This window comes from Chrysochloris asiatica, unplaced genomic scaffold (assembly GCF_000296735.1).
Source record: "Chrysochloris asiatica unplaced genomic scaffold, ChrAsi1.0 scaffold00071, whole genome shotgun sequence".
NCBI classification, from domain to species: domain Eukaryota; kingdom Metazoa; phylum Chordata; class Mammalia; order Afrosoricida; family Chrysochloridae; genus Chrysochloris; species Chrysochloris asiatica.
In genome coordinates, this window is record NW_006408589.1 from 6,249,965 (window position 1) to 6,260,337 (window position 10,373).

The 10,373-nt window shown below is 45.5% G+C and overlaps 1 protein-coding gene across 1 annotated transcript in view; it reads left to right on the forward strand.

Annotated features, from left to right (window-relative positions):
• STK10 (serine/threonine kinase 10) overlaps window positions 1-10,373 on the forward strand; it is a 205,567-nt gene that overhangs the window by 85,979 nt on the left and 109,215 nt on the right. The window contains exon 4 of the mRNA XM_006864812.1: window positions 5,083-5,232. Within this exon, the coding sequence (XP_006864874.1) occupies window positions 5,083-5,232 (150 nt within the window). The remainder of the gene's footprint in view (window positions 1-5,082; window positions 5,233-10,373) is intronic.

Genomic DNA, 10,373 nt, shown 5'->3' on the forward strand with positions numbered 1-10,373 from the left:
GTGAATGTTGATAGTTGATCCAAGAATTACTATGTTGTTAAAAGTTAATCTTCAAAGTTTTATTATACTCAAAAAGCTACATACTAATACGTGATTTCAATTGTGGTACCTTCTAGAAAAAGGCAAAACTATAGGGACAAAAATTTGTAACATTATTCACAGGTCATGCAAAATTATGAATTTAAAAATTAGTCTTCTGTATTTGGTCAAACATTTAATTAACTCACCCCTACTAGAGCCACTCCATGGCACACTACCACTACCACCACCACAAGAGCACCAATTCAAGCTCCACCAGCTGCTCCTCGGAAACCCTATACAGAGTTAATATCGATTGGAACTGGCTCAATGGCATTTAACAACAATAACAAATGTGATGGCTCTGAACTTCAAGATCCGCTTTCAAACCCACCAGCTGCTCCTTGGAAATCCTGTACAGGGTCGCTATGAGTTGCATCTGGCTCAACAACACTTAACAACAACATCATGATGGTTGGAACTGTGGTTGCTTTGGAGGGCCTGACCAGATGATTTTGAGGGTCTTATATGGTCCCAGGGCCAGATGTTCCCCATCCTTGCCTTAAAACAATCAACCATTTGATCAAGGACAAGATTCAGAAGGCTGTAAGGGTCAGGAAAGAAGGAGGAATGGAAACAGGAACCACAGGGAGGAAGTGGGATGAGGAATGTTACCTTGTGGGAATTGCAATCAATGACATGAAACAAAATGTGTATGAATTGTTGAATGGGCAACTGATTTGCTCTGTAAACCTTCACCCAATTCACAATAAAAAGTTAAAACAAACAAAACAAAAAACTATAGGGACAGAGATGAGTGATTGCTTAACGGGCTGGGGAGGAGTGTGTGGGCGGTGATACAAAGAGGCATGGGAGTATTTTTTGTGGTGGTGCCAAAATTCATAGACACGTACACCTCCTGTTGTTGTTAAGTGTTGTTGATTCCGACTCATTAGGGTTTCTAAGGCTGTACATCTTTCTGGGAGCTGAAAGCCTCGTCTTTCTCCCGTGGAGTGGCTGGTGGGTTCGAATTCCTGACTTTGTGGTCAGCAGCCCAACATGTAACCCACTACACCACCAGACATCCTTACATGTATACATTGTTGTCCTTGTTAAGTGCCTTCAAGTCAGTTCTAACTCATAGCGACTGTGTATAGGGTTTAAAAGAAGCAGCTGATAGGTTTGAACTACCGACCTTATGGTTAGCAGTACAGTGTTGATCCTATAGTACCACAACAGGACTCCATATGTACACATTGTTGTTGTTGTTAAGTGCCATCGGGTCAGTTGCGACCCTGTATAGGGTTTCTTAGGAGTGGCTGGTAAGCTTGAACTACCAACCTTGTAATTCAAATCAACTTTGCAGTCCAGCGCATTAGTCCACAGCGCCACACCAGGATTGCCATGTACATAAAGAAGGAGTGAATTTGACTATATGTACAGTCTACCTCAATAAATCTGACTTTAAGAAAAAAGTTATCAGAGCTACCATTGTGGGTTATTGTTAGGTTTAAACAGGGCTTTCTTAAACATGTGAAACTGTTCACTATGGATTGGTGAGTCAGTGTTTACCGGACAATCCGCCTCTGGATTTAAATGAAATAAAACACCAAGTCCATAGCCCTGGGCCGGCTGCATTAAAAGGGCTCAAAAAATAGTGACTCAGAAGATCATCAGCACCTTTATTGTTCCTGTCTTGTTCATATGAGTAAATCAGAATTGAGCAAGATCCATTTTTTGCCATTTTTAAATAGCCGCAGAGTATGACCAATCGCCTACTCCATTTGAACTTTTAGTGTCCAAACTGTGGAACAAAAATAAACAAATACAGTAATAGTTAAAAATAAATAGATGTTGTTGTTAAGTGCTGTTGAGTCAGTTCTGAGTCATAACAACTCTATGGAGCAGCTGGTGGGTTTGAACTGCCAACTGTATGGGTCGCAGTCCAGTGCTAATCCTGCAACGCCACTCTTCAGACATAGACTCATCTCCGAGGCAACATAACAATAATCGCTTTTATTGACCATTTACCAAGCTAAGGACCCCTAAGTGGTGCAAACAACTTATGCACTCAGCTGCTAACTAAAAAGTTGGAGGTTCAAGTCTATCCAGAGGTACCTTGGAAGAAAGACTCAGCAATCTACTTGTGAACAATCAGCCATTGAAAACGCTGTGGAGCAGAGTTCTGATACCCATGAACTCAGTCGCCAGGAGTCAGTCAGCACCATGTGACTGTTTTTTCAGGACCATGCTGAGAACTTATTACTGGAACACTGCCTAGAGTGGGTCGGTTATTGTTGTTAAGTGCTGTTGAGTCGGTTCCGACTCAGAGAGATTGAGTAACTTGACAAAAAGCACACAGGTAGTGAGAGGAAATGCCTGAGTTTAAGCTCAGTCCTTGTGACCCCAAAGGCCATGCAGTGTGGCCTCTGGCTAGGGCCATAGAATTTAAGAATGAGGCTACAGGGAGGAGGGGCAGCTTGCAGATCCTGAAGAGACTTGGGTCCTCTGTGGTCTGGTTTCCCTGGGTGTTGAAATTGGTGCCTGCAGGCCTGGCTGGTGTGTTTATTTTGATCACCCCAGGGGATCTGACCAAGTGTCTATAAGGGAGATACAAGAGGTCCTGTCTCTCCGAATATTGTTCTACTCAGCGGGAGGTCTTGTAACAGTGCCCGGTGGCACCAACTTGAGAGCAGGAGACCTGAAAACCCAGCAGGCAGAGAGGGAGGTAGGAACTGCCTCAGCACAGGGGGCTTTGTTGTTGCTGTTAGGTGCCACTGAGTCCTTTCTGACTCTTAGTGACCCTGTGCACAATAGAATGAAACACTGTGCCATCTGCACAGTTGTCATTATGTTTCAACTCATTGGCATTGCCACTTTGCCAACCCATCTCTTTGGGGATCTTCTTCTTTTTTTGTGGCTCCTTCCCTTTACCAAATATGATGTCGTTCTCCAGGGACTGGTCCTTCTTGATAACATGTCTGATGGAATCTCACCCTCCTGGCTTTCACTACTGTTGCCACACTTGGATCCATCGATGCTGCCACCTAGCCAATCCATCTCGTTGGGGTCGTCCTCTTTTTCTCTGACCCTCCATCTTACCAAACATGATATCTTTCTCCAGCGACTGTTCCCTTCTGACAATATGTCCAAAGTATGAGAGACGAAGTTTGGCCATCGTGGTCTCTAAGGAACACTCTGGCTGCACTATTTCCAACACAGATCTGTTGGTTCTTTTGGTAGCCCATGGCACTTTTAGAATTCTCCTCCAATATTATAATTCATGGCCTTAGGTTGTCAAAATAAATAATCATGATGATCACATCAGGTGCTCGGACAAGGATGGCACCCTGGATCTTCTCACCCCCCTCCCTCTGCCACATCCAGGGGCCCCCACATTCTGTCATTTCTGCTTCCTTAATTCCCGGAACCAGGAATCTCTGGATCATGCAAAAGGTTAACACACTTGGTTGTTAAACTAAAGGTTGGAGGTTTGAGTCCAACCAGAGGTGCTCGGCAGAAAGGCCTGGCAGTCTTGGAACTCAGTCATTAAACACCCGAAGGAGCAGACTTCTACTCTAACATACACAGTGTCACTGTGTCGGGATCAATTCAGGAATACTTTTTCCTAACCACCCTGGCCACCTTGGGTCTGGGTTGGCCCCTGATCCCTTTCAGTCCTTCATTCTGTGCAGCAGTTGTTGTTAGGAATCATTGAGTCCATTCTGACTCAGAGTGACCCTGTATAGGGTTTCCAAGGAGTGGTTGGTGCGTTTGAACTGCTGACCTCACGGTTCACACCAACCTTGTGGTCCAATGCATTACCCTACAGTGCCATACCAGAATGGAAGTTTTCAAGACATAAATCAGACATAATCGCTGTTTTATTTAGAATGTCTCACAAACTGCCTGTTGTGTTTCAGATAAATTATAGCCACCATACCAGGGCCTTGCTGACCTCTGACCTCTGCTTCCTCTTTTCCTTTCCCTCCAGCCACACCAGGCCCTTTACACATATAGTCCCCCACCTGGAATTCCTTTATTCAGTCTCCTGGCTCATCTGCCTGAGAGTCACTTCTTCTAAGGGCATTGAGGGGGTGTGGCACGTGTGTGTATGCTCTCCCTGGTGTGTGCCCAAAAGGCCCTGGTGACCGGTCCTTCTGGCCTGTCCAGCCCTCTCTCATGTGAGTGCCACCACTCTGTCCTTTTCTTGAACACCAGCTCATTCCAGCCATCAGACCTTTACTTGCACCAGTTCTTTGACTTGGAATGTCCTTGCCTGTCTTTCTCTCTCAAATCCCATTGTTCCTTCAAGACACAGCTCAAATGTACCTATGTCTTGGAAGCCTTCCAGTTCCTTCAGACAGAGGGGGGATCCTCCCATGGACCTGTCCACTCTTCTGTCAAAAGCACTCTGCCTGTCCACCCTGCACTAGGTGTGGAACCTGGCATGCTGTAAGCACTCACCGTGTGCCTGCTGACAGAACCAAACCAAGACCAAACCAGCTGCTGTTGAGTTATTCTGAATAGACTGTCTCCATAGACTTTTTAATGGCTGTGACCCATCAGAAGCAGGTTGCCAGGCCTGCCTTTTGAGGATGCCTCTGGGTGGGTCCCAAGTGCCAACATTTCACTTAGTGGTTGAGTGTTTGACTATTTGTGCCTCCCAGGAAGCCTGCTGACAGAATACATTTCTGAATCTTAATTGGGTGGCGTTTACCAGCCTGCTCTCTACAGCAGCCTGACTGTCAGGTTTGAATCTCAGATCCGTGGCTTCCCATCTGTGCCCTTCAGCAAGTTACGTAACCCCTCTGAGCCTCGGTTTTCTCATCTGTGAAGTGGGATGATCTTTAGACGAGCCTCACTGGGTCATTGTGAGAACAAAATGGGTTCGTATGCATTAAAGTGCTTAGAAATAAGCCTGGTGCTTAAAAATGAGCTTGGTGTATAGTAAGTGCTCAGTAATGCTGACAACTTTTTCATTTCTCATCCCTGATGCTCAGTTGCCTGCAGTGTATGTTTGAGGAACTGACACTATCTGACACTCTTCCTGTCTGTTTCCAGAGCTGGACAGGGGCCTCACCGAGCCGCAAATTCAGGTTGTTTGCCGCCAGATGCTGGAAGCCCTTACCTTCCTCCATGGCAAGAGGATCATCCACCGGGATCTGAAAGCTGGCAACGTGCTGATGACGCTTGAGGGCGATATCAGGCTGGGTAAGGGGGCTGCAGGGACGAGGGACATCCAGGGTGGGAAAGGTGGAGCCACATGGCCTCTGTGGACAGGAGAGAACTGCCAATGAGTATAAGGCCCTGCCTCCTATGAGCTTCCTGGATGTCTGCCGCTGTCCTCATCCCTGCCCTGGGCCACAGGTGTGTACCAGCTCCATCATCCAGTCATGCAGGGGGTGGTGCCCTCCAAGGATGGCAGGCCACGTTGACATTTTTGGTTATCACAGCTAGGACATGGTGCTCCTAGTACCTAGTGGGTGGAGCCTCAAGACGCAGCTCAGCATCTTCCAATGCACAGGTTGTTGTTGAGTGCCATCAAGTCGATTCCGACCCATAGTGACCCTGTATAGGGTTTCCAAGGAGCAGCTGGTGAGTTTGAACCGCCAACCTTGCAGTTCAAACAGCTTTGCAGTCACACCACACCACAGCGCCACACCAATGCACAGGACCACACACTGAAACAAAGGATGATCCAGGCCCAAAGGCCGAGAGTGTCAAGGTAGCAAAACCAGTTCTAGCCCCTCTGTGCTTGCTTCCAGTCCAGAGAATCTGAGTAGAGAGCTGGGATGTAGGTGATCCTACTTTATCCCTAAGTGTAAATCAATGAATCAATCACATAAATTGAAAGCGTAATTTTTTTTTTTTTAATGTCTACCCTCTCTGTATGAATTTCACTGTAGTAAAATACAGGTAACAAAACATTTGCCACTTGAACCGTTTTCATGGGTACAACTCAGTGGCACCCATCATATCCCCATGCTGTACTCTCATTATCGCTATCCTTTTCCAGATTTTTCCTCACCCTTCACAGAACCTCGGTGTGCTCTAAGCACTGACTCATTCTCCCTCCTACCTGCCCCTGGCAACCATGAATAGATTTTGGTCTCTGTGGATTTTCTTCTGGCAGTTTCCTACGAATAAGACCACACAATTATTTGTCCTTTACTGTATCTGGCTGATTCACTCAGCGTATTTTCAGGGTTCATTCAGGCTGCAGCAATGTGCCCGAACTACATTTTATTTTCTGGCTGAATATGATCCTGGTGTGGTGTTGTGGGTTAAATGAATCAGACTGCAAAGCCATTTGAACTGCAAGATTGGCAGTTCAAGCTCCCCAGCTGCTCCTCGGAAACCCTATACAGGGTTGCTATGGGTCAGAACCAACTTGATAGTACTTAACAACAACAGTGATTTCATTGTGTGGACAACCCTCCTTTTTTTTACCCATTGATGGACATTTAAGCTGACCTTTCAGCTATTGTAAATAATGTTGCAGCGGACACTCTTATGTTTAATACATTTGTTTTTTAGTCAAAAGCACACAAACACACGCATGGCCTCTGCTCCCACCTCCCTTTCCCACTCAACCCTAGAGACAATCACTTCTTAACTCTTTGACTAATTTCTTCTCATATTTACTTCTGCATACCTAAAGAACAGGCATATAATATGCTATGTGTTTGAGTCATTGTTTATTATTTGATGAAAAAGGAATCCATGCTTATGATTAAAAACTCACACAGTGCAGAGGGTTTTCATGAAGAAAGCTAGAAAATGCTTCCAATTTCATTACGCCCAAGGTTGACCCTGGTTACCATCTCAGCTCCTCCTGTTTGTGTCTCCGTTGGTAGAAGGAAGGCTCCACAGAGAGAGACCCAGAGAGGGAGAGAGTAATGATAGAGAGATACCCCCATCTCTCACATTGCACTTTGCATGCAACTTTACTTGCTATTGTCATTCGTTGATAAACTGTTGTTATTGTTAAGTGCCATCAAGTCAGCTCTGACCCCCATAGCAACCCTGAACAGCGTTTTCAAGGCTGTAAATCTTTACGGGAGCAGAAAGCCTCATCTTTCTCCCGCATGCCAGCTGGTAGTTTCAAACTGTTGACCTAGCGGTTCCCAGCCGATTCTTAACCACTTTGCTATCAGAGCTCCTTGACAGGAAATAGGAAAGTTCAAATAGCAAAGTTCAAAATGTGTTGGCTTATACAGTTGGAAAAAAACAGGAAGGCAATGAAGGTAGAATAAAAATTCACAAAGAGTTGTGTCTGAGCATTTATACAACAACCACCACCGGGCCTGGAAGCCGTGGTGTGACCTTCTGGTGTGGCCTGTTGTTCTGCTTTGTAAAGGCCTCCTCTCTGGGGTCCTCTATCTCCTTCCTGGCGTAGCTGTGGAGGAGACCCAGGAGACTGGGTATCCGTCTGTCTGCCTCTTCCTAGCTTCCTGGGATCAGCGTGGGTCCCTGGAGGTACAGTCCTGCCCCCATCTCTGTATACAACTCAAGGATCCACCAGAGAATTGCTTCCACAGATCTTCCTCCCAAGCACATGCGTTGCCTCATGGGAGATACCATTTGTGGTTCTCTAGAATGAGAAACCTGGTAGCGTAGTGGTTACGAATCGGGCTGCGAACCTTAAGGTCAGTGGTTCGAAACTACCAGCCGCTGCGCGGGAGAAAGATGAGGCTTTCTACTCCCGTAAGGATTTACACCCTCGGAAACCCTGTACAGGGTCGCTATAGGTCGGCTCCGACTCGAAGGCACTTAACAACAACAACAACAGAATGAGAAACAGCACAGTGAGCCGAGCAAACCATGGGTTCTAGAAACATGCAGACCCAGTTCAAATTCTGAGCTGTATGACCTTGAGAAAGTTATTTAACCATTCAAGCCTCAGTTATTTAATCTGTACAATGGGGCTAACAATAGACCTTCCTCTCGGGGTTACTGTGATAATTGGTGTGACCAATACAAAGCACTGTCTCTCAGAGGCTCACAGGGCTAATCCTTCAGCTGCTGGGCATTTGTTTCTTCCTCAATGTTTACCTCTGGTAATGTAGTGATTACAAATCAGGTTGCTAACCTTAGGGTCAGCAGTTCAAAACTACCAGCTGTTCCATGGGAGAAAGATGAGGCTTTCTGCTCCCGTAAAGATTTACAGCCCCAGAAACCCTGTACAGGGTCACTATGAGTCGGAACCAGCTCCACAGCACATAACCACAACCACAAATGTTTACCTCGGTCTAGAATTTCCAACTTCCTTTGAGAGTCATGTGATTATTGCCATATAAAACCTAGATTCCAGGTCCAGGAAGGTGAGAAAGAATCCATTTGTGCAGAGACAGGCAGAGCGACTATGTATCTACTGCGCTGAGACATTTGTGGTACTAAATGGAGAGCGGACTTCAGCATTTCAAGTTCTTTCTCTGTTCTCATCTGGATCTAGAAGAACATGCCGTTAAGTCAGTTCCTATCCATAGTGACCCTGTTTAGGGTTTCTGAGGAACGGCTGGTGGGTTTGAACTGCTGACTTTGAGGTTAGAGCTCTCCAGTGCTTATCCTTCAGTGCTACATGTATCAAGGAAGTAAAAATAGACATCTTAATCTGGTGTAGCACTGCAGGATAATGCACCGGACCACAAGGTCAATGGTTCAAGCTCACCCGCCGCTCCTTGGAAACCCTATACAAGGTTGTTATGAGTCGGAACTGACTTGACAGAACTTAACAACAACATAATGGTAGTGTAGTTCCTAAAGTCCCATATTTGCTACTTAATATGAGCCCCATTTAATAGATGAGAAACTGAAGGTTCAGAAAGATGGAATGATTTGTCTTGGGTCACATGAGATTATTTTCTCATTTCCCTGCTGATACTGATTCCATGGCACCATGCCTCTGAAGGCAGATCCTCCCATCATTAGGAGAAACCACTCAGGCCTGTGGATGCCTCCTTGTTAACGAGCCCAGGGGAGGAGAGTCACCACTGCCTATTGGAGGAGGCCCCTGGGATGCTTTTGCTTTCAACTCTCCCACTCAGTTTCAGCTGGACCCAAGATGCTCCAGATCTCAGCCTCCCTATCTGCACCACGAGGACCTGGCTGGTGTTTGTCCACGAGTCACTGCTGGTATAATAGTTGGAGTGGTTTCTAGACATGCGTACAGCTCTACTGGCTCTGATTCATTAAATGTCCAGAGCACCCTGATTCATTGTGACCAGTCCACCCACTCATCTCCTAACACCCCAGAGGCATGCCAAACCATCCTGATCAAGAACCACCTGGGTGGTCTCTCATTGCTGGTCCCAAGCTGGTCTGGGGACTGAGCCAGTGTGAGGGAGGAGGACACAGAACTGTAGTTAGGCAGTAGTTTGCTTTCATTTACCTAGAGTTGTCTGAGACAAGGTTCCTCTAACCTTCGATTATTTTGGTTGCCTTGTGTGGCACTGTGATAAAGTACTGAACCACAAAGTCAGTATGAACCACAACATCGGCAGTTCAAACTCACCATCTGCTCATCAGAAACCCTATACAGCTCAACAACACTTGACAGTAACAAGAGACGTCAAGAAAGCACCTTTGGTAGTGTAGTGGTTATGAGTCAGGCTACTAATCTCAAGGTCAGCAGTTCAAAGCTACCAGCTGTTTTGAGGGAGAAATGTGAGACTTTCTGCTCCTTAAAGATTTGGAGTCCTGGTATGGTGGTGTGGGATAAAGCACCAGACCACAAGACCAATTTGAACCACAAGATCGGCAACTCAAACCCAACAGCTGCTCCTCGGAAACCCTATACAGCGTTGCTGTGAGTTGGAACCTACTCGATGTCACTTAACAACAACTGTCAAGAGGCCAGATGAGATGCTCTTGTATACTGTCATATATTCTAAATTCACTGCTTCGTGTATGTGTGTGTCTGCCTATGTAACTTATAATACATCTTATACTGTATAAGTGGTTTTCTGATCATAAAGAATATATGATCAAAGTAATATATTTGTATATGGATAGAAAGTTATGTCCCAAGATGTTCATTGCCACACTATAATAGCAAAAAATCAGAAATGATCTGATATACTTCAGTAGGGGATTGATACCATAAATTACGGTGCAGTCGTACAATGGAATCCATTTCCATTTCAGCAATTGAAAATTCAGTTGTAAAAAATATATAATCTCTTGAAAACATGTGTAATGCATACTGTGAAGCGGGGGGAACAGGTTGTAAAATAGTATGTTTAATCTGATCTCAATTTTTTAAAGTAGCAAATATAGAAAGAAATCTGGAGCCATGTACAGCAAGGAGCTCTGGTAGTGTAGCGGTTACGAATCGGGCTGTGAACCACAAG